The following is a 24,685-nucleotide window of genomic DNA, read 5'->3' on the forward strand; positions in this document are numbered from 1 at the left end:
ACCACCTCCGCCTGGTATACAGGAGGTTGCGGGTTGTATCTCGACCCCGACGCCTGCTGTACATTTCGAGTTTCCAATGTCCTCCCCGTGGTCGCGTGGATTTTTTTCTCCGTGTCCTCTTGTTTTTTTTCTCCCTCCACATTTTGAATCGTTTCAAGGTGGAACCAGTGTCTCGTGACGGAGACACCCATCGTCCCAATAGTTTATCTCGCCTTGTAAATAACCCCCCGCACAGGTGACAACCGATCCAGTCAGAGCTTGCGGGGGGTCAAGACACAGGTCGCTTTATTTAAACCTCCAGCACAAGCTCGTGCGAAACAATAACAACAATAAACAGGACACTTACATAACGACGACAATCGCCACGTGTCGGGCAATGCCCCCACAGTCACTCCTTTAAGTAGGTCACGTGCATCGTGGGCTCACATCACTGGCATCATCATCGTCGTCATCATCGTTATAACGATCATCGGCGAAATCAACATTATTCTGCCGGGGGGTGGGGGAGGGGGTGGTCGACAAACCATAAGTACCAACCGATTTGTTTTTGGGGAGAGGGGTAAGTCCACAGTACTTGTCCCATGGATAGTAATCTGAACGCCGGCGTATATATGAATGTGGAATTGTCACACGCGACCCAGGGCTTCCAACGACGCCGTTGCGCGTGAGCGGGGAGGCCGGTTGCTTTCACTTGGGGCCCCGGTCCGTGCGTCGCCGGCGATGGGGACGATTTACGAGTTTTCATCGCTTTTTTGGAATAGAAACGGACAACACCCCCCCTCCCCCCACCCCGTGCTGCTTTCAAATGCGGAAGAGATGGGAGAGAGAAGTAATGGGTTGGGGGTGTCATTAGAGAAGATGTTGGGAGGTGGGTTAACAGATGCTGGTTGGTGGTGGTGATGGCGATATAGACTATGATAATACTGCCTAACGTGGTGATACTAATAACCTCTATTTTATAAAGCCCCTTTCATATCGCAGTGTCTCAAGGCGCTGTCCATGAAAATAAAACTACACTCACAAGTGGAGATGTAATTGAAGCGAAATAGGAAGCTGATAACAGTATCGAGGACTGCCCTGGAAATTTCAATAAAATAAATAACTATGATAAAAGCGAATGATAATATATTGCAGCGCAATCCAAACAGACAACAACAACATTGTTTTGTTAGTCTTCAGTTTCGGGGAAAGGCTGCGGTAGAAACAGGTGAGTTTTAAGATGCTGATTTAAAAAGTGTCACAGGCTCGGAATACCGAATGGATCGAGGAAGGGGATTCCACAATCTCGGCGCCCTGGCTGCAAGAAACTCCGTGTCTCCCAGAGAACATCGTCTTTGGAATGACGACTCGACCAGAATCAGCTGATGTAAGTTTTCGCAGTGCTGTATAAAACTCGAGCAGACCGGCGAGATATTTGGGAGCCGGCCCATGCAAGGCCTTAAACGCGAGAAGCACAATATTGAAGGCGATTTCTGCACTGTGCAGGAACGAGAGAATCTGAGTAATACGGTCATACGATATGAATCTGGTTAAATCCCTGGCAGCTGAGTTTTGAATGTATTGTAATCTATTTAAAAACACTTTTAGAAACGCCAGCAAACAAGGCATTACGGTAATCCAACCGAGATGAAATAAAGGCATGCACCATCCCTCCGCATCAGGAAGGGACAATGTAGGTCTTCGGATGAGATGGAGATATGTTACGTGGACGAAAAAACGCGATTTTGATCATATTACATACGTGGGCTACTCAATACTTCACACGCGGAGAGCCCAACACAATCCCCGTCGTGTCACAGTTTAATTTAAGAAAGTTTAGGTGCATCCACGACTTGACCTCGGCAAGACATGCTTACCTTCATGACGATGATGGCGGTGGTTGAGAGACTGCGACCATGATGAAGATGATGACCTCGTTAAGGATTAACTGGCTACGTTTACAATGACATGTGGGGGGAAATTTGCGAATTGGATTGACGTTACGAGTTTGTTGCTTCGTACAGAGGCCGGCTTTCATTAAATGTACACGCACAGCGGCATTGATTGGCAGTGCGTGGCGTATCCATGGTTACAAAGTACACGTGGCTGGGGCGTGTTTAGTCGATTCGAATGGCAGCAAAAATCAATGCGAGATGAATTACATTCGAAACTTATCTCCGTACGTGTAACAGATAAACGTCTGTTAATAAAACAGTCAATGACGGCGATTATGGTGACCTTGAGGATTCCCACGACAATAATGACACTGTCCATGACCCGACGATCTCGACAATGATGACGACGATCTCGACGACGACAATGATGATGACCATCTCGACGATGATGATGATGATGACGACCATCTCGACGACGATGATGATGACGACCATCTCAACGACGTTGATGATGACGACGATGATAATAATGACGACCATCACGACGACGTTGATGACGACGATCTCGACGACGACAATGATGACGACCATCTCGACGATGACGACCATCTAGACGACGACGACAACGACCTCGACGACGACCTCGACGACGATGAAGACCATCTCGACGATGACGACCATCTCGACGACGACGACCATCTCGACGACGACGACGACGATGACGACGACGATGACGACGACCTCGACGACGACAATGATGACGACCATCTCGACGACGACGACCATCTCAACGACGTTGATGATGACGACGATGACGACGATGATAATGATGACGACCATCTCAACGACGTTGATGATGACGACGATGACGACGATGATGATGATGATGACGACCATCTCGACGACGATGATGATGACGACCATCTCAACGACGTTGATGATGACGACGATGATAATAATGACGACCATCACGACGACGTTGATGACGACGATCTCGACGACGACAATGATGACGACCATCTCGACGATGACGACCATCTAGACGACGACGACAACGACCTCGACGACGACCTCGACGACGATGAAGACCATCTCGACGATGACGACCATCTCGACGACGACGACCATCTCGACGACGACGACGACGATGACGACGACGATGACGACGACCTCGACGACGACAATGATGACGACCATCTCGACGACGACGACCATCTCAACGACGTTGATGATGACGACGATGACGACGATGATAATGATGACGACCATCTCAACGACGTTGATGATGACGACGATGACGACGATGATGATGATGATGACGACCATCACGACGACGTTGATGACGACGACGATGACGACGATCTCGACGACGACAATGATGACGACCATCTCGACGATGACAACCATCTCGACGACGACGATGACGATGACGACGACCTCGACGACGGGCCACCGCCATCACGAGTTGATCCTCTCGCCACACGTCTCGAGCGGCCACTTGGTGGCGCCGCCCTGGACCTCGATGGACTCGTGGCTCCAGGCCAGGACGTTGCCGCGTAGGCCGCTGGAGCAGCCGGCCAGGGAGGCCACCTCGGAGGCCGAGAGGACGCGGTTCCACATCTGTAGGTCGGCCAACTCGCCGACAAAGGCCTGCATTGCGTCGAAACGACCACCCATCTTGTCCTGTGGCGGATGCGGGCAGCGGGGGGTAAGGAAACAGAATCAGAAATTCGATTTAAAGCTTTCGTGACTGCAGGGATTCATCTTCTTGGTTCTTTCGGTAAAGTCACGTAGAAGGGAAATAATAAAGTAATAAAAATAAAACAATAAAATAATTCTCACGACGTTTCGGCCACAACGCAAGCAGCCGTCCTCAGGTAAAGAACAAGTCTGTCGCCGTCTTTCCGACTTTCCTGTGGCTGCAATTAAGAATCCCAGGGTTGGGATAATATATTGTTGGTCAGATAAAAGTAGTGTAATTTGTTGTAAATCCCAGGAGTTAGCATTAGAGCATATTCAGACTATACTTTATTAGTCCAATGTCTCCGATGCGGTTGTAAGCCACTGCTTGAATAAAGGTGCGTTGAAAAATGTTGATACTCCTACTGATACTCCTGCTGTTATGGAGTGACTCATGCAGCCAGCTATGGCTGCAAAGTTTGGTAGTACATATTATGTATATCGTTTATTGTAAAATTTCAATCACATTTCCTATGATAAATGTTACATTGCTTGTATAGCTATATTTTGGTGATTTCGAAAACGTTTTGGTTTAGCCATATTTGTTTGTTGTAGTACAGAGTTAGACTGATAACATTAATCTAAATTGTCTTATGGTTGTTATTGTTTGACTTGCATCCCACTGGGATTTTTGCACACAACATTGATATACGGTGCTTTTTCTGGAAGACTTTGCTGTTTTTTCCTGGATTTTAGTTTGCACTTAGTCACTTTAAGATGTTTCTTGTTCATGTTTTTGTTTGTTGCGGTTGCACCCGATTCAAGAGCCGAATAGGCTCACAGGGCTACACCTAATAAATGTAACTGAAAACTGAAGCTGAACAGATATGAATACAAAGCAATTACATTTTATCCATGCAGAACACACATCTCGGGGGTGCTTTATAGTCGGAGCAAAAACACACTCAAAGCACATTGCCCAATCAATCCCGCTTAAAAAAAATTTTTATTCGATTTAAAATGTTATTTTACGTCAGCTGCATTCTTGATGGGACTTGAAAGAGAGTTCCGACCGCTGAGAGGATAGCAACTCAAAGGTCCTCGCCTCATTGCTGATGCCACCGTCATTCCTCGCCTCATTGCTGATGCCACCGTCATTCCCACTCCCCACCGACTACCAACCCCAACCTGAACCTTGGCCCTGAACCCGTGACCCTTAACGCCCCCCCCTCACCCCCCCGTTCCTTGATCATCTCATTCGCTCGGAAAATCAATCGCAGTTGAAGAGGAAGTTAAAAACTCGTATTTTTTCCCACTCTCCCTCCAAACCGTGTACAGAGTTGGAAGAGTGCATAAGCCTGTTTGCAGAGCCAGTGGGTGGAGATTCCTCGTTCCTATGACAGGGGAAGTGAGTCTATCCATATGGTAAACGGAGTTGTCGGACTTCCACACAGAGTGGTACTGGAATGCCTCGATTTACGAAATGGATGTGTTCTTTAAAAAAAAACGCGTTAAACGAAATGTCGTACATAGGAACGGATTTTTCCATTAATTTAATAATGAAAATGAGGGGTGTGTTTCGGACAGTCATGTCAACTCTACAGTATTAATATCCTAAAAATATACACCTATATAATTGTTCACTGTACAATAATAATAATAAAGAACATTAATCTTTGTAACAAAAAAAATTTGTTTTACGCCACTTTACCGAAAGACCCAAAGAATATGAATTCCTGCAGGCACGAAAACTTTAAGTCAAGATTTAACATGAACATTAAAGCGATTGAATCATTAATTAAAAGCCAAAATAATTCACCTTTTCAGGGAACTCGCCAAAAAAGAGGTGCAAGTTGGCATGGCTTGAACGGTGAAGGCGTTTACTGTTGCACAGCAGCAGGGTGCAGGCCAGAGGTCGCAATCGGGTACCCGATACCCGTACCCTACCCGATACCCGGCTACGCGTACCCGGCCGGGTACGGGTACCCGCTTGCGACCCTGGTGTGGCCGGGTACGGGTAGGTCGTGAGTCACTGGTGAGTCACCGTTTGTCACTCATTTCCCAACGTCTTGTCTCTTCTCACAATTCAAGTTCCTAGAATCAACCCACCCCCGCCTGCAACATGGCTTCAACCCAGAGGTCGCAATCGGGTACCTGATACCCGTACCCTACCCGATACCCAGCCGGGTACGGGTAGCCGGATATCGGGTAAGGTACGGGTAGGGTACCCGTTTGCGACCTTGGTGCGGCCGGGTACGAGTAAGAAATCAAACCCCAGTTTGCGACCTCTGGTGCAGGGCAACCTGCCTCTCTGGAGCTCCACGTGGCTCTCTAAGGGCCGCAGTGCGGCTCTACAAAATACAAGTCTCTTCTTCTTCTTGTTGGTTGGGTTGCAGACCCCTGACCACGGAAGTCCAGTTCAGCATGGGAGTCCAGTTCACCATGGGAGTCCAGTTCACCATGGGAGTCCAGTCCACCATGGGAGTCCAGTTCACCATGGGAGTCCAGTTCACCATGGGAGTCCAGTCCACCATGGGAGTCCAGTTTAGCATGGTAGTCCAGTTTATCATGGAATTCCAGTTCGCCATGGGAGTACAGTTTACCACGGAAGTCCATTTCACCATTGGAGTCCAGTTTACCACGGAAGTCCAATTCACCACGGAAGTCCAGTTTACCATGGGAGTCCAGTTTACCACGGAAGTCCAGTTTACCATGGGAGTCCAGTTTACCATGGGAGTCCAGTTTACCATGGGAGTCCAGTTTACCATGAGCAAGGGTGGGCAACCTGCGGTTCCGGAGCCGCATGCGGCTCTTTAAGGAACCGCTTCGTGACGTCATTTATTAAGGACCCACCGTCTCGCATTCACCACGCGGCATTGCGGCTCTTGCAATATTGCGTTTATTATCAAATTCGGAAAAACAAAGGCCCTTCTTGTTATTTTGATTGCCGAGCCCTGCGGTGTAGCGCGTGGCCAGAGTGAAATTTCGCTCGCGTGGAAATTCGATTCCGTTAATGGAAAAGCGTCTGAAATTTGTGAAATTGCGTTAACGCAAAATTTCGTCACCCCGAACGATCGTAAATTAAGGGACGACTGTAAATTATTTTATCGACCCTGGAGGGGTGATGAGCTCAGTCTAACTGTCAACCTCCCGATCGCGAGCCGCTAGCTCTACTGATGAGCCACCTGGCCTTGTCCTGACACAGGACCACACGGACTATATCCGGCGCCACGATAGACGAGTTGTTCTGTGTGTGCGTCTGTTCGCATACTATAAATACTCTCGCACAGTGTTCTTCATTGCAAGGCCCGCGGGCCACTGACGGCCCCTCGGTGGCCTTCAGTGCGGCCCTTCACGTGGGGCCCCAAGCTACTCCTGGCTACCACCGGATGGATGACCCCCGACTCGAAACACGCAGACACAGCCAGCTGTAATACCCTACCCAGTAGCTGGATTATCCTGGTAGCAAAAGTATCGACATATGTAGTAGCTACATATGTAGTAGCTACATATGTAGTAGCTACATATGCAGTAGCTACATATGCAGTAGCTACATATGTAGTGGCTACGGGCCCCGCACTTTCAAGGGCCCCGCGCTAAATGCTTTCAAGCTATCAATTCCGGTCCAGTGATTCTGCACTTGCTCTATTACCACAGTACTATACCGCCTTCAACTTTTACGAACAACTGAGTGTTTAAGGTTAGCGATTTGTCGTATTATTTGGCTTCATAGCAAATGAAAACATACAATAGCTTCACAATGCACATATAAAATGTGCGTTTTCATATTTACGTATTTATTTATTTAAGGCCCCTTCATAACATATACAACAGGCCACGCACTAGCTTAATCTGGCACTGGCCCTGCCGGCTTCCTTTCGAATGCAATACGAGACGAAGGAGAGAAAACGATGACCGTGATGACGTTGACCTGGTCACCCGGTGACCTCGTGACCTGGTGACCTGGTGACCCGGTGATCTGGTGACCTGGTGACTTGGTGACCCGGTGACCCGGTGACCTGGTGATCCGGTGACCGCCCCTGACCTGTTCCTGTCCCAGCACGAGCACCCCGCCGGGCGTGATGGGGTGCCACGGCGCGAGGGCGTCGCCCGTGCCACGCAGGGCGCCGTCCTGGAAGGCCTCCCACACCCCGTCCCGCGACGTCCAGGTCACCACCACGTGGTGCCACCGGCCGTCGTTCAGCGACAGCGGTAGCTGAGCCATCTTTTGTTGGGTGGGGGGATGGGGGGGGCGAAGGGGGGGCAGAGGTTACGTAGGTGGCCATATACAGGGGAAGGGGCAGGGGTGGGGAAGGGGCAGGGGGTGGGGAGGGGTGGGGTGAATGGGAGCACAGGTGGCATGGATCAGCACAGGTGACATGGTCTTCATAAGTGCTACTCACTCACATCACTTGCCCCGAAAGACTTTAAAGGCTACACGGGGGGGGGGGGTCTTTATTTTGCGTCCTTTGTCTGCCGTTTTATCCATCCACCCCCAAAATTCCGGCCACCTCGACTGAAATCTCATCCCTTTGCAGCTCCTTTTCGTGCGTGAGTTTTTGTTGCCCCCCCCCGCCCGCAACTCCGATGAGCGCGGTTGGCCACGTCCGGGTGGCGAAAGTCGTTCAACACGCGCAACCATTCTGGCCACCGCGCGCCGCTCTCTCTCTCTCTCGCACTCTCTGGGCTCAGGTGAGAGCCTGAGCCTGGCCTAGAGAGAGGTGTACCTGCGATTTTTCTTTCGCGTGTATTGGCTTGTGATAATAGCAGTTTTAATACTGCTGTTGTTTGTCTGTGTGTTTGTCTGTGCGGTTGTTCGTTTGTCTGTCGTCTTTGTTTGATCGTCCTTTTCTTTTGTTTGTTCTGTCGGCTGGTTGGTGTGGTGTGGTCGATGTGGTGTGGCTGGTGTGTTTGTCTGTTTGTGTGTTTGTTGTTTTTGTTTGTTCGTCTGTCTGGCTGGTAGTTTGCGTGGTTGTGTGTTATTGTGTGTTTGTTTTGTGTGGGGGTTATTACTTTTTTATCACTTTTTTTTTCTACGATTATTTTCCGCTGCCACTGCGCTGCTGCCATGCAAACACCATGGCTCAGCCCGGCAGCATGGAGGCCCTCACGGATCGGCACGGGTTTCACTGCTTCCCTGCGCTGGGGACGTCGCTTGACGGCGTTGCTGAGGCGGTGGCGGCGCACACCGGGCCGGCGGCCATCCGAGTAATCGAGAGGGAGAATCGTGGCTACGTGGTTTACGTGGCCACGGTGGAGGCGGCGGCGCGCGTCGTCGAGAGGGGGCTCAGCGTCGGGGGGGGAGGTATGGCTGCTCGTGCAATGCAGCCCGCTCTCCACACCGGCTGTTCGGGTGACCATCTCCGGCGCGCCACCATACTTGACGAACGCAGAGCTAAGGGTGGAACTGCAACGCTACGGCGTCGTGGTATCGCCCATCGTCCTGCTGCATATAAAAACACAACGGAGGGAGCTGAGGCACGTTTTGTCAGGCCAACGGCAGGCGTTCCTCGTGCTTAAAAGTGGGAGTACCGAGCTGGATGTGGCCATCAAACGCACTGCTGGCGGCCGCGTCCACACGATATACCTGGCCACGGCCGAGCCACGCTGCTACGCGTCTGAAAAAAAAACTGCTCCACCGGAACAAAGCCGAGTGGAACTGCAACGACGGAGACAACGCTGGTGCTGCAACAAAAACAGCAGCAGCAGCAGCCGCAGCGTGAGCAGCAACAGCAGCGTGAGCAGCAACAGCAGCGTGAGCAGCAACAGCAGCGTGAGCACCTGTTGCAGGCGTCACCGCAGCAGGAGCAACAGCAGCAGCAGCAGGGCCAGCAGCAGCAGCAGCTGCAGGGCCAGCAGCAGCAGCGTGAGCAGCAGCAGCCACCACAGGTGCCGCCACTGCAGCGGGAACAACAGCTGCAGAGTAGTGGTGCCGAGTCCGTGCCGATGCACGGGGAGTCGGATCCTCACGAGGGAGCCGACAGCAATGGGGCTGCCGTCATTAAGAGCGCCAGGAGGAAGAGGAGGAGGCGCGGAAACGGGCTGACGGAGCAGCTCAAGAGGCCAGCCACAGCCGACGACATCGAGCGGCCGGCCGGCGGTGTGGAGTGCACGGGGAGGGAAGCTGCGGAGGCCACTGACAACGCGGACTCGGCGGAGGCGATCGAGCCGAGGACGCGGTTGCCGAGCCCGGCCCCACCCACCCCGGCGATGGAAGGAGAGAAGCCAGCAGCAGCTGCCGCCAGCGCCAGCGTGGTGCCGAGCGACGGCGCAGCTCCGGGAAGCCACCCTTCGCACGGCCCGACGGGGGACCGAGAGGGGAGCGTGGAGCCCGACGTGATCGGGGAGGAAAGTGCCGCCGAACGGACCAGCTGCTCGGCGGATAACGGAGGGGAGGCCATGGTGATTGCCAGCGAGGCGCACATGTCAGTGACGACGGGAGGAGCGCCCCGACCGATTCCGGCCTCGCCCGTTCCAGCACGGCAAAGAGGGGAGACGGAGGCTGCCGCCGACGCCGTCGGCGTGCCAAGCGGTACCCTCGCTCCAAGGAGTGCCCCTTCATCCGCCCCGAGTGGTGGCGGGAAGAGGTCGAAGAAATCCGAAGAGGAAGGGGCTACCCTCGGTGAAGCCGGGGGAGGGGGTCGGGGAAACCTCTGACGACGCGCACCCGGCGAACGTGATCGAGCCGGGAACACGATCGCCGAGGCGGACCTCGCTCACCGCGGCGACAGGAGAGAAGGGTCGCCGACCACCGCCAGTGCAGGCTCTGTGCTGTGCGGTGCTACAGCTCGGAGGCCCCCCCCCCCCCTCATCTACCCTGATGGATGACGGGGAAGGGAGTGCGGAGCCCGAGGCAACTGATGAGGAAAGTGCCACCGAGCGGATCGGCTGCTCAGTGGATGGTGAAGGAGGAACGATGGAGGCCGACAGCAGCAGCAGCAGCGGCAGCATCGCGCGCCTGGTGGTGACGACCAAGGGGGCGCAACGGCCGATCTCGACTCCAGCCTCGCAGACGACGTCTGGAGCAGGAGCGTTGGTCGTTGCAGATGCAAGCTGGGTGTCGCGCGATTTTGTACCCTTTAAAGGCACCCCCCCCCCGCCACGGAACGGTTCAAGAGACCGAAGGGCTGGAGGAGGTTGCCTGCACTCGGGACGGAGCCTGGTGAGGTCCCCATTCCCGGAACGTCGGCAGATACCGGAGGGTGGGTTGGCGCCGACGGGAAAGCTTATGGCGATGACTTGGAGGATGATTTGGACAGGGCGAAGTACCCCCAGAAGCTTGGAGGTTGGAGGAATCAGCCTAAGCCGGGAGAGTGCACGCCGAAAACCGTCCTTGCTTGGATAAGGATGATGCAAAAGGGAAAAACAGGGAGCATGTTGAGAGAGCTATACAAAGCCTTCCCCGATAGGCGCGCCTTTGCGAGGGCGGCCATGAGGGGTTTCTTCAATCCACACAGGTACGACTACAGCGAGATGGAGGCCGATCGCGCGATGACGTTGACAGACGACTTAGGAATGCTTGACGACTACAAGAAGAAGGAGGAGGTGGGAGCCAAGATATGGGGGGTCGATAGCGATCCGCAGGCGGAAAGGCCGGAGACCTGGCCTCCCATGAAGAACTGGGGGTGCTCTCCCGAATACCTTCTCGGTTTTCTTAGATGGTCCAAGGGGAGACGTAATATTCGAGTGCGGAACAGCTTGCCCAATAGGGGAAACTTTATGAGCGTGGCTCGGCGCGTCGTCCAAGACCCGAGCAGGTATGGATACAGCCGCCAGGAGATGTTCCGGGTGAAAGCGCTGATGAGCAAAGTCCAGAAACAGCCCTCACCCCCACCCACCACCCCCTTCCCGCCCGAGGCCTTGGGGGCCTTGAAGACGCCACCACCATCATCGCTGTCGTCGGTTGAGATGGAGGGTGAAGATGTGGGGGAGGGAGGGTCGGTGATTTAGGCAAGGGACCGTGAATGCCTGGACATCTCGCACACCGGACACTGACTGTGAGGCGGTGGCGATGTGGTGCGCGATGGCTGGGCGGTGCTCGGTGTTGCCGTGAGATGATCACACCCAATGCACCTGGAATTTTTGCAGTGAAATCTGCGCCGGAACCTGAACGACGCGCACACCGGACATTGACTGCGATGCGGTGGCGATGTGTTGCGTGACAATAAGTGATGTGTATGATGTCACCAGAAAGGCATGTACATTGTTTTGATTGCACGGAAACTTTCCAGCGCAATTTGCGCTGGAGTAATAAGGGTTTTCAAAGTCAAGTCTCTCTCTCTCTCTCGCACTCTCTCTCTCTCTCGCACTCTCTCTCTCGCACTCTCTCACTCTCTCGCACTCTCTCTCTCGCGCTCTCTCTCTCTCGCACTCGCACTCTCTCTGTCACCTTGTCGTTGACGAGCAGCTCCACGGGGTTGTGGCCCCACTCCATGAGCACGATCTCGTTGGACTGGCGCGGCACGGCGTACGACAGCGGCGTGCCCACGCCGCCCGACGCCGAGGAGCGCAGCCAGAGGCTGGCGCTGAACGCGTGCATCTCGGGCAGCGAGGCGGCGGCCCGAGCCACCATGTAGTCGGTGCGCAGCGGGAACGACACCTTGAAGGCGTCCGGCGGTGGCGCTGGTGGCGCTGGTGGCGCAGCCGCGTCAACGTCGACACCTGCACGGCGGGGTTTGGGAGCGGTGGTGGTGATGGTGGTGATGGTGATGGTGGTGATGATGATGGTGGTGGGGGTGGTGGGGGTGGTGGTGATGGTGGTGATGGTGGTGGTGATGATGGTGGTGATGGTGGGGGTGGTGGTGATGGTGGTGGTGGGGTGGTGGTGGTGATGGTGGTGGTGGCGGTCAGCGCGCTGCGCCATATAAACCCGGCGGCCCCGAGTTGGATTCCCCGCTCACGGCCACCAGCGACCAAGTGACGATTGTCTGGGCCTCCTCTAGGTCGACTCAGCATCAAATTGAGTACCTGGCGCTGTGTGTTAAACATCGCCGCTCGGGAGACAAAGGCCGGCCGGGCGTGATGGTGGTCACCCAGTCCCTCGTGTGCCGTGCCGGCCTTCATAGGTGCTCGCTGACAGCACTTGCCCCAACAGTGTGTTAAGGCTATACGGGGGTGGGGGGGGGGTCTTTATCTTTATGGGGGTCGTGGTCAGGGTCACTGGGTGGGGTTAACTGTGGGCACGGTCGCTGCCGAAGTAAACACGCAATGTCGCGGATCAACATTGGCAAGCGGTTGCAGGTCATCGTGCTCTCACAACGTTCTCCCAAAGCGTTCAGTGTTGACTCGGTCGGTCGGATTCACTGGGGTAGATAGAATCACCGCGGCAGGGTCAATGGGGCAGGGTCACAGGTTATTTGTATTGTTATTTTAAAATGTTTTACCAGGTAAGGCCCACTGAGATATCCAGCTCTTTTTTAAATCCTTTATATTAAGTTCGCTTGCTTGCTTGCTTAGGACCGTGCAAATCTTTCGGTCGTTTTTTTAAAATATTTATTTACCAATTGGTTAATGCTGGCACACAATCATCTGACCCATAGGTGGCAGCCATCTCAAGCCAGAGGACGAGAGGACTCTCGCCGCCACGCATATAAAGGATTTATAGTGAAAAACGTTGTTTTTACGGGTTATACTTATTCAGAAGCGACCTGGTTATCACGAGTGATAGCTCAACGAAGTTGGCTTACCATCACGTGGACACTCATAGCGGGGGGCCAAATACAGTAGTCTAAACGCGTGATTCTAAATGTTGGAGGGGAAAAACCCGGAGGACCCAGAGAAAAATCCACCGCGACCGACGGGGGAGAGAATATGCACGTTGCAAATATGGAGCAGGCGTCAGGGTCGGGATTGAACCCACTGCCTCCTGTATACCAGGCGAGGTGGTTAACATCGCATAGCCACGGGGAGAGAGAGACAGACACGCAAACTCAAAATATACAGCTGGCATCGTCAGGGTCGGGATTAAACCCACTGCCTCCTGTAGACCAGGCGAGGTAGGTTAACATCGCATAGCCACCGTTGTATTCCCAGCAGCCCCTGCCACCACGAGATAAAAACTCGTGGCGCGCCGTTGCACAACTGCAGCACGAGAAAGAGCGGAGAGGGGAGCTCCTGCTGCGAACCCTGGGGGAGGGCGGGCAGGCTGAGTTGACGAAGTGCACTCCGCACTGACGGCGTGATTCGCTTGCTCGATCCCTCGCTCGCTCGCCCCGTTCCATCTCTCATCTTTCCCATCACCCGTCTGCGATGCTCGCTCTTCAATGAGTCCCTCCCCTCCTCCCTCCACCCCTCCTCCCTCCTCCTCCCCTCCCTCCTCCCTCCTCCATCCTCCTCCCTCCTCCCCTCCTCCCTCCTCCTCTCCCTCTCTACTCACCCCTCAACCCCTCTCCACCACCTAACCCCCCCCCCCCCCGTTATGTCCATCCCTCCTACTCCTCTCCCCCCCACTCTATTCCTGCCCCCTTCACTCCCCCCCCCCATTCACACTTCACGTCCCCTCCACCCAGAACCCCTCCCCATCTCCACTCCTCCCTTCTCACCCCTCCATACATTTAGTAGGTGCGCAAAAAATGTGTCAAAACTTGACCCCTCCCCCCCTCCCTGTACGCACGCGGACTTTTTACACCCCCCCCCCCTCCCCCCGAATCCTATAGAACGGCCGAAATTTAATCCACGCAGAAACGATCAAGGATGAATCATATTAACGTGTTTAAGCAAACAGATAGTCCACCGCCGGCGTATCTAACTCATTTAAAGGCCAATGTAGACACATTATTATCGAGGCTTCATCCCCCCCCCCCCGTTTCCTATGCGTACATTGTCAGTAGACCCCCCCCCCCCATACGCAAGCGAACGCATTTGGGTTAACCCCCCCTACCCCCTCCGTGCGTACGGACTCAATGGATGGCCCCTTCCCCCGTCACCTGCCCCCCTCCACTCACCCATCAATCCACGCCTCCCTCCACCCCCAACCCCCTCCCCTCCCCCTACCCCTCCACCCCCTTCTCACTGCCCCCCCACCCTCCCCCCTGCCCCTCCCCCGCGGCCCCTCCCCCACCCTTCTCGATGCCTGCAATCCGGTGTCTCAGCTCTCCGAGGGCTTTGTCGATCCGCGCATGCGCAGTGCGGTTCCCCGTGAGCTCGAGCGCGCGCGACTCCAGCAGCTCGCGCACGGCGTCGCGCGCGGCCGTCGCCCAATCGGTGCGGCCCGGTGCCGCGTGCGTCTGGGTGGGGGGGGGCAGAGAGGAACGGGGGGGTGCGGGGTAGGGGGATGGGGGGTAGAGAGGAACGGGTCGGAGGGAGAGGGGGCAGAAAGGAACGGTGGGGGGTGCAGGGTAGGGGAAGGGGGGGTAGAGAGGAACGGGGCGGGGAGGCAAAGAGGAAGGGGGGGGGGCAGAGAGGAAGGGGGGGCAGAGAGGAATGGGGGGGGGGGGGTAGAGAGGAAGGGGGCAGTATAGAGGAATGGGGTCGAGAGGAACGGGGCGGGGGGGGCAGAGAGGAAGGGGGGGGGCAGTATAGAGGAATGGGGTCGAGAGGAACGGGGCGGGGGGGGGGCAGAGAGGAAGGGGGGCAGAGAGGAAGGGGGGAGGGGCAGAGAGAAATGGGGAGGGGGGGCAGAGGATAACAGGGGGGGGAGGTGATAGAGAGTAAAAGGGGAAGGTGGAGGGCAGAGAGAAACAGGAGGGGGCAGAGAGAGAGAGAGAGTAAGGGGGTGAGCGCAATGTGAACACAATGTGAACACAATGTGAAGCCAAGATGAGCAAGCACACGAGGCTACGGAAGTGGCCTCGCAGGGGTTCACTGCAGACGGAGCTGCCCGGGGCTGAGCTCAGGAAAATACTTCCCCGGGGAGAAGACGTGCGGGGTTGCGTTTGGAGGAGGTTCTAGAATCCCGGTAAATAATTACACATCCCATGAGAACTGAATCGCTGGCTACACAGCGATTTAGCGAGTGATCAACCACTTCCTCTAACGCAGCGGTTCTTCACCTTTACTGCAGCCTTGCACCCCTTTGGTGCTCAAGCGTATAATGTTAGACGTACAATGCTAATACATACACGTCGGGTTTGATGAAACAAAGTACGTTGTACGTTCGTGCACCGTGCTTAATTTGTGTTTTGATTATTTACCTTCTCACAACAACATCTGACCATATCTCATGCCACCCCCCAGAAAGGGCATTTCGCACTCCCAGGGGCTGCGTGCACCCCCAGGTTTGAGAACCCACCGCTCTACCGTGACCGTCGGATGCGTGCAGAACGAGAGAGAGCGAGAGAGTGAGCGAAAGAGTGAGCGAAAGAGTGAGCGAGAGAGTGAGCGAGAGGTGGGGGTTTTACATAAAGCAAAGTTAAAAAAATAAATTAAGAAATGATGAACGAAGCAAAGTGCCGAATACACCGAGCATCTTCTTGTTTCCACTGATCGTAAAAAAAAAGAGTGAGCGAGAGAGTGACCGAGAGAGTGAGCGAGAGAGTGAGCGAAAGAGTGAGCGAGAGGTGGGGGTTTTACATAAAGCAAAGTTTTAATTACATTTTTTTAACGAAATGATGAACGAAGCAAAGTGCCGACTACACCGAGCATCTTCTTGTTTCCACTGATCGTAAAAAAAAAGATTGCAAAGGCAGCGCGTCCGACTGCAACGCGAACGCGTACACGGCACTGGGGCCTCATTGCAGCCGGAGCTGTCCAGCGCTGAACTTCAGCAACGAACACGGTGGCTGCTGATGCTGATGCTGCTGATGCTGCTGCTACTGCTGCTGCGGCTGCTGCTGCACGCACTCTTGCACTGTGGAGGCAGCGGACGTGTTGCCGGCGGTACACCGGTGCAGCATGACACGCCGGTCCCCATCAAACGGTTATAAAAGCGAAATATTCAACGGGCATTGCGTCTTTCGGCTGCTTCGACATCGCGAGAACCGATTTTGAAGCGCCACCACCACCCCGCAAGGTTTTCTGACCGGAGTTGCAAATCGCGGGAAATAAAAAAAAATTATTGCGACAAAAAGTTTGTATTTTATTTAAACCACGTGTACCTACGGTGTGCCGCCAATACGTGAATCAGTGGGGAACAGCCCGGAAAGTGGAACTCTGTCTCTCGCTTTCTCTCTGTGCTCAAATGTGCATCGGGACGGTTGCTCATATCGACACTGAACCAGCGGTGGAAATTCCACACGCTCATGACGCCCCCCCCCAGTGTATTCATGTGATGATGATGATGGCCACTTGTCTGTTGAGTTCCCACCAAGTGCTATTCTATTTATGCGACCTGTGAAGGATGATGATGATGATGAGCTTATCCGACAAAGGATCTGAACTCTGGGCCCTGGCTGCGTTGAATGTCCACGTGGTGATGAGAAGCCACTTCGTTGAGCTATCATTTGTGGCCAGGTCGCTTCTGAAAAAGAGCAGTAGAGTATACAGCTGTGGCTACCTGCCACACCTGCAGGTAGAAAGTAGGTAGCCGCGACCACAGACAGAGACAAAGATACCCCAAACAGACTGTTGGGGCAAGTGCTGTTAGCGAGTAGCACCTACAAAGGCCGGCACGACACACGAAGGGGTAGATGGCCAGCACCACGCCCGGCCGCCTTTGTCTATCTAATGCTGATGCTTACATACCGCACCAGGTACTGTGCTCATTAAAGGCTGAGCCAACCTAAGGGAGGCCCAGGACTAGATTCAAAGGCAAAGGCCCCCCAAATAGCCTTAACAGACTGTTGAGGCAAGTGCTGTTAGCGAGTAGCACGTCTGAGGGACCGGCACTGCACACGATGGGTGGGACGGTGTTGGCCGTGAGCGGGAATCGAACTCGGTCCACCGGGTTCGCAGCGCTGCGCACGAACCACTGCACTGCCGCTCCCCGCGGACTAGGTTCACACACACGTACACGTGCGCAGTCTCACACAGGGAGGTAGCTACCTCCAGGTGCTCCAGCCTGTCCTTGAGCGCCTGTGTGGTCTTTCCCAGCTCCTCCAACATCTCGGTCGAATCTCGCGGAGGGTCTCCCATGGTATTCCTCATCCCCGCAGCTCCCTCGAGCTCCGCGTGCCTGCTGCCCGCCAACCCCGTCGCCTCCTCCTCCTGCTGCTGCTGCTGCGGCTGCGGCTGGCCCTTGCGCAGTCCCGCCGATCCCCTGTGGCCTCCGGACTCGCAGCGACTCAACTTGGTCGTGAGCTCCTTGATGGCTTCCCGCTGGCGAGAGATGGTCTCCTTGTGCTGCCTCACGATCTCGCGGAGATGCGAGCCGATGGCTGATGATGACGATGACGACAATGACGAAGACGACGATGATGACGATGATGGCGGGGAGAAGGTACCAATGTTGGAGGCCATCCAGGATGTTGGAGCAGCACAAGGGATGTTGTCCATCTCCACGGGCATGGCGGTGCACACGAAGCGCTGCGGTTGCTGCTGAGGTTCAGGATGGACGCGCGCGGGGTCAGCTGCCCTCGGCGCGACCTTGGAAGCCACCGCTGGGCTGCTTCCCCCCGGTACCACGGTGGCCACGACCCCAAGAGAGACGAGGCAGAGCAGGACCCGGGAGGGGCCGCCCGCGATGCGCGGGACACGGGGATGACCTCCCATGGGGGTGACGCAGGGGGGTGGGGGGGGTGAGGAGGTTCGACGATGGATTTAGATGGAGAGATGGAGCAGAGAGGATGAGGAGCAGGTTAGGAGATGTTGAGAAAGAGAAGACAGGAGATGATGGGATGCAGGGAAATTGAGGGGCAGGTGGAGGTGACAGATCCGAGGTAGTCGGAGGAGACTGAGGTAGAGAGAGAGAGAGATGGGAGATTGTGGAGAGAAATGGAGATGAGAGGACACTGGGATAGGGGAGGGTTTGAGAGGAGGAGAGGGCAGAGGAGATGAGGCTGCGTGAGAGATTACAGCACAGATGAGGATTAGAGGGAGAGAGATATTAGTAGTGACGGCGATAGAATAATGTTGAGTCAGAGGGAGATGGCCGAGGGAGATGGCCGAGGAAGAGAGATAGAGGGAGATGAAAGAGATAGGAGATGGGAAAATAAAGGTTAGAGGATGAGACGCGATGGAGATTTGAGTGGTAAAAATGGGGTAGAGGTGAGGGGAAACACAGGTAGATGAGCCGGGTCGGCGTGTATGGGATATGGATCAAACGCGATAGGATGAGATAGAGACGGGAAATTATGAAAGATGGAGATAGAGAGAGAGAGACAGAGAGATGGAAGGGGGCAGCGCAAAGTGAGAGAGGAGACGAGGGGAAGGAGAGCGAGTTCGACAGCCGATATAAAGATGATAATATAAATATAGCGCGGAGATACGAGAGATGATGTACAGAGCGAGATATAGAGATGCACACACACACACGCGCGCGCGCGCGCTGCGGTGATATGTCGCGGAGACAGAATGAGTGACGTGACAGGTGTGACGAAATCTATGAACGGGACGCGTGCGCGTTGGTCGAGGCGCGCGTGGCTCCAGGCGGTGTGCACGGTGAATGCGAGCGGGAGGATGCACGCAGGAGGTGTTAGTCGCGTGCAGGTGTGCAGGTGAGCAGGTGAGCAGGTGAGCAGGCGTGCAGCAGCGGATCCGTGTGCAGGTGGGGACGCGATTTCGCCCGCGCGCTCACTCCGCCAGATGCCGCGAATCCAAAGGCGCTTAAATAGAGAGTGGTGTGGGGGGGTTTGGGCGGGATCGGACGCGCCCTCGCCTCCCCTCTCTCTCCTCCCATCTCCTCTCCTCCCCTCTCCCCCCCCTCTCCTCCCCTCCCCCTCTCCTCCCCTCACCTCTCCCTCTCCTCCCCTCACCTCTCCTCTCCTCCCCTCCCCTCCCCTCTCCTCTCCTCCCCTCACCTCCCCTCCCCCCTCCTCTGCCCTGCCCGCGATCCTTCCCCTTCCCTCTCCCCCCTCCAACCCTGCCCATCCACCTTCCACTCCGCCTCTTCGCTAACCCCCCTCTCTCTTTTTTTTACGATCAGAGAAAGAAAGAAGATGCTCGGTATAGTCGGCACTTTGCTTCGTTCATCATTTAGTTTTTCTAATGCCTTGCTTTATGTAACCCCCCCCCCCACCCTTTTTAAATGAAAGATTTAACAAAAGATTTCACGCTCTACTCTCCTCCTTTTTTACGATCAGTGGAAACAAGAAGATGCTCGGTGTAGTCGGCACTTTGCTTCGTTCATCATTTCCTATTTTTTTTACTTTGCTTTATGTAAACCCCCACCTCTCGCTCACTCTCTCGCTCACTCTCTCGCTCACTCTCTCGCTCACTCTCTCGCTCACTCGTTCTGCACGCAGCCCTTCTCGCAGTCCAACTGCCTCCGACGGGAAGCTCCTCCTTCTTACCCCTCCCCTCTCTCTCTCTACCCCCTCTCTCTACCCACCCCCCTCTCTCCCTACTCCATGTCTATGTTCCCCCTATGTTTTCCATGTAATATTTGTAATAAAAAAAATTGGGGGGGGGGGGGCACAAAAAGGGAATCGGTGAAGAGAGGAAAGAGTGGCGAGAAAATAGGGGGGGGGGGGTGGAGCAGGGTGGGTAAGGGAGGGAGGGATGCGGAGGGAGGGGGGCAGGACGGGAATGAGAAAGGCAGGGAAGGGATGCGGATGGAGGGAGAGAAGTGGGGAGGGAGAGTCAGAGGGGGAGGGGGAGGGAGGGACGTACAGAGGTGAGCAGGGAGGGAGGGAAAATAGGGGGGGGGGTGAAAGGGAAGGGAGGGGAGGGAGGGGAGAGGGAGGGACGTAGAGAGAGGTGGGCATGGAGGGCAGGGAAGGGAATAAGGGAGGGAGAAAAGGGGGGAAGGTAAAAGGGAGGGGAAAGAGGAGGGAGGGGGGGCGAGAGGGATGGACGTGGAGAAGTGGGCAGGGAGGGGAGGGAAGAAGGGAGGGAGGGAGAAAAGGGGAGGGGGAGAGAGGAGGGAGAGTGGTTGAGGGGGTCAGATAACTAAAGAAGAGGGGGGATCCTATAGGGAGGGAAGGAGGGAGGGAAGAGGGGGATTTGGGGGGCACGTCTTCTCCCCCCCCTTACTCGGTGTTCATTTTGAATGATGAATAAGTTGGAATCATTAATGAATAAAACACATTATCGATGCCAGTGGTGACGTCAGTGTAATTGTGTAAAACGGCTGCCTATGTCTATGCAGCTGATGCTTCCGATGGTGATGATACCGATGTCAAACGATGGATTATGTTCACCTTGATCACGTTAAAATGTCAATGCTTCGTGGTAGACGGTACAGTATGTGTATCTACGGAAACCTTTTTGCCAGTTTCAAGATATTGAATGGTGAAATGCATTGAACGTCATCCAAATTACATGAGCGATCATCTAAACTGTGATCATTCCAAACGCGTATTCATTTTATAATCTGCGAGAGGCGACACTGACGATGTACGTCCACCTGATTTCAGCATGCAAATTGCACGCTAAGTATGCTAATGATATGTTAATTACGGCAATGTTTGCGTCTGCCGTGCTGGTGGACAGGCTGAGTTTGTTCACCGTGATTATGTTCACCAAGATGTCGCGTTAATTACCGCGGTGTAAGGGGTCGTCCATAAATGACGTCACGCGATTTTTGAGATTTGTTGACCCCCCCCAACTCGTCACACGGCGTCACAAAAAGTCAGACCCCCCCCCCTCAAATATGACGTCACAAAGTTCTGCCCCCCCCCTCCCAAAAAAATAAAACATGCTTCAAATCGCTTTAAACTATTGTCATTGTAGTGCGTATTTAATGTGGCGCTGCACTCTGATGTTGTAGGAGAAAACATTTATTACAAAGTCTATTTAATTAAGTAGAACGTGTTGTCTATATTTCTTTAAAGTTGCGCATTTTGATGTGACGTCACATTTCTCACCCCCCCCCCCCTCGTCACACATCGTCACAAATTTCTGACCCCCCACTAGGTGCGTGACGTCATTTATGGACGGCCCCTAATTGTAAGTTAACGGCTGTCGTCATTTGAACTGAGGCGGTGTTAACGAGCATCATTTATACTCTTTATTATACTCGGTGAAGTCACGTAGGTAGAACATTAATAGATCACGACGTTTCGATCGCAACACAAGCAATCGTCATCAGGTGGGACAACTACAGCAAGAAAAAAGTACTGATGACCCTATCACTTAGATAGGGGCTGGGTGGGGAGGGTGGGGCTGGGTGAGGAGGCCAGGGTGGGGAGGGGCTGGGTAGGGAGGGTGGGGCTGGGTGGGGGGTGGGAGGGGTGGGGCTGGGTGGGGAAGGTGGGGCTGGGTGAGGAGGGTGGGGAGAGGCTGGGTGGGGAAGGTGGGGCTGGGTGAGGAGGCCAGGGTGGGGAGGCGCTGGGTGGGGAGGGTGGGGAGAGGCTGGGTGGGGAGGGTGGGGCTGGGTGAGGAGGCCAGGGTGGGGAGGGCCTGGGTGGGGAGGGTGGGGAGAGGCTGGGTGGGGAAGGTGGGGCTGGGTGAGGAGGCCAGGGTGGGGAGGGGCTGGGTGGGGAGGGTGGGGAGAGGCTGGGTGGGGGGTGGGAGGGGTGGGGCTGGGTGGGGAGGGGCTGGTCACCCCGTGGTGCCCTTATAAAACTCAACGTTTCACCTACTCACGCCGGCTTGTGCCCGCCCTCACAGTCGGGCATATTTGCGGAATACACCACGCCGCCGTTGACCCTGCAGGCCATTGACCGAGCAACCCAACGTTCCTACCAGCTCCCTCTGCAGGAGGAATGTGTTTTTGATTATTTTCTTTGAACCTATCTACGTGACTTTACCGAAATACCCAAGAATATTAATTCCTGTCGTCACGAAAGCTGTAAGTCAAGATTCAGTCGTATCATCGCTCACTTTTGTGACAAATATTTTTCATCCGGAGTTGCCCAGGGCCTCGCTCCGGAAAACACGACTCGCATCTACCTCCTCCTTCCGCCAACAATTATTGGCAAAGATCCAGGGGCGTAAAATATTGAATGGGAATAGATAAAAGTCTAAGTACATTTTAACAACGGTAACAGATAGCAATCAATTATGTTAATGGTATGAGTGTATGCTAATGAGGTAACGGTCGTGTCGACGTCACACCGCGTTGATCCGCCCCCCCCCCCGCAGCCACCCCCGCCCCTCCCTCCACGCGCGAGGTGCATGCCGGGATACAGCAATCATGGCGGCCCCCGTGAGTCGTGGAGGCCGCGCGGCTCTCCCGCGGAGAGGAGACTGAGGAGACCCCCACGAGACCCCCCCGGGACCCCTCACAACTGCGGGACTGGAACCCCCCTCTCCTACCCCCCCCTCCTCCTCCTCCCCTCCCCCCCGAGTTCAGGACCCCTGAAGAAAGCCAGGACACCGACGGCTCCGTGGATTCCCCGAAGGCCTTCGGAGTACAGAGACCGCGGAGTGAAAACCTCCCCGGAGACTTCCCTGAGGAGCCCCTCGAGACGCGGAACGCGAGACCCCGAGACCTCCTCACCACCCTTCACCTCTCTCACGCGAGACCCCGAGACCTCCTCACCACCCTTCACCTCTCTCACGCGAGACCCCGAGACCTCCTCACCACCCTTCACCTCTCTCACGCGAGACCCCGAGACCTCCTCACCACCCTTCACCTCTCTCACGCGAGACCCCGAGACCTCCTCACCACCCTTCACCTCTCTCACGCGAGACCCCGAGACCTCCTCACCACCCTTCACCTCTCTCACGCGAGACCCCGAGACCTCCTCACCACCCCACCTCTCAAAGAGCCCCGAGGAAGGAGTAAGGGAGCCCGAGGCTGAGACTCCGAGGACCCCCTCCCCTGCATAACTGAGGAACCGAGAATTATTGGCTCTTTTCAAGGACCCAGGGATCAGGATCCCCCCCGAGACCTTGAGACTGGGGGCTGCTAAGGACCTCCGGGTCCTGGACACTTGAGGGCGCGATAAGAACCCCGCGAGCCCAAGGACGGGGGCCTAGGACCGCTTTGGGGGGGGGGCAGGCGAGGACCCCCTCGTGAGGGATCTCACGCTTTCCAGGATTCCGTTGAATTCCCTCGGATAGCAAACCTCTTCACCTTGTCACCTTTCCACATCACCTCTCTTCGTCCACCTCTATCTGCGTTCTCCCGAATCCAACCTCCGTGCCACGGCTGCACCACCCGCAACTTCATTAATCGCGCCTTCCCCAATGCTCGCGATGGAGCGTTCCGGGGGTTCCTGGGTCTCCTTGGGACCTAGCGAGGACGACGAACAGCAGCAGCAGCAGCAGCAACAACAACAACAGCAGCAACAGCAGCAGCAGCAACCACAGGATCAGCAGCAGGAGGAGACGGCGGTCGTGGCGGTGGCTGCGGGGGCGGCGTCGACAGCGGACGCTGAGGTCCCGGGGCCAGAGGCCGCGGCGGCCGCACTGCCGGACTGGCACATTCCGCTCGCCCTCGCCAAGAAGCGACACACGGAGAAGATCGAGGGATCACGAGCGGCCACGCAGACCTGGCGCATGAAGGACCGGGTGAGAGCGGTGGCGAGGTCGCAACACAATTCGCGCGACTCGCGTAGGATGAAAACAAAAGTTTAGTTTCGGTTGTATATTTTTTTGTTCAATTGGTTTGTTTTGCACTTTTTCCCCCTATACCTTGCACTCGTGTCGTGTGTTTTTTGTATTGTTGTAAGGTTCTGAACTAACCCAACTGGACATGTGTGATAAGTATAACCCGTAAAAACAAAGTTTTTCACTCTAAATCCTTTATATGCGTGGCGGCTAGAGTCCTCTCGTCCTCTGGCTTGAGATGGCTGCCACCTATGGGTCAGATGATTGTCTGCAGTATTAAACAATTGGTAATTAAATATTTAATTTGTTTTCCCTAAACAGTGTAACATTTTGGAAAACAAATTTCACGAACATTAATTGTCTCGCACAACGAGTCTGTGTGCAAAATGTCAGCTCGATTGGATCACGGGAAGTGGGTTAAAAAACGACCGAAAGGTTTGCACGGTCGTAAGCAAGCACGCAAGCGAACTTAATATAAAGGATTTAAAAAAGAGCTTCATAGCTCATCGGATTCCTCCAGAATAAATCTATATTCTGAATCTGATACACAAATACACCCAACCCCCCCCCCCCCCCCCCCCTTTGTTATGATTGTTTCGCTTGTTTTAACCAGGAAAGCCTCTTTTTCAGGAGGGCCCTGCTAGATTTTCACAGCAGGG

General features: G+C 54.8%; 2 protein-coding genes across 2 annotated transcripts in view; one reads left to right on the forward strand and one right to left on the reverse strand.

The window, feature by feature from the left end:
* Positions 1-266: 266 nt before the first annotated feature.
* Positions 267-19,174, reverse strand: LOC133348013 (neuronal pentraxin-2-like). Its single transcript, XM_061560825.1, has 5 exons — positions 17,475-19,174; positions 14,614-14,779; positions 11,944-12,215; positions 7,600-7,779; positions 267-3,557 (listed from the first exon to the last, which is right to left on the reverse strand). Exons 1-5 carry the CDS (start codon positions 18,138-18,140, stop codon positions 3,333-3,335), a joined length of 1,509 nt encoding a protein of 502 aa, XP_061416809.1. The 5' UTR covers positions 18,141-19,174; the 3' UTR covers positions 267-3,332.
* Positions 19,175-22,697: 3,523 nt separating this feature from the next.
* The window catches only part of RPTOR (regulatory associated protein of MTOR complex 1), a 79,198-nt gene continuing 77,210 nt past the window's right edge, over positions 22,698-24,685 (forward strand). Inside the window, 1 exon segment of the mRNA XM_061560931.1 lies at positions 22,698-23,987. Within this exon segment, the coding sequence (XP_061416915.1) occupies positions 23,664-23,987 (324 nt within the window). The 5' untranslated portion in view covers positions 22,698-23,663.

Source organism: Lethenteron reissneri, chromosome 26 (assembly GCF_015708825.2).
Source record: "Lethenteron reissneri isolate LAM-NWPU_2019-01 chromosome 26, ASM1570882v1, whole genome shotgun sequence".
NCBI classification, from domain to species: domain Eukaryota; kingdom Metazoa; phylum Chordata; class Hyperoartia; order Petromyzontiformes; family Petromyzontidae; genus Lethenteron; species Lethenteron reissneri.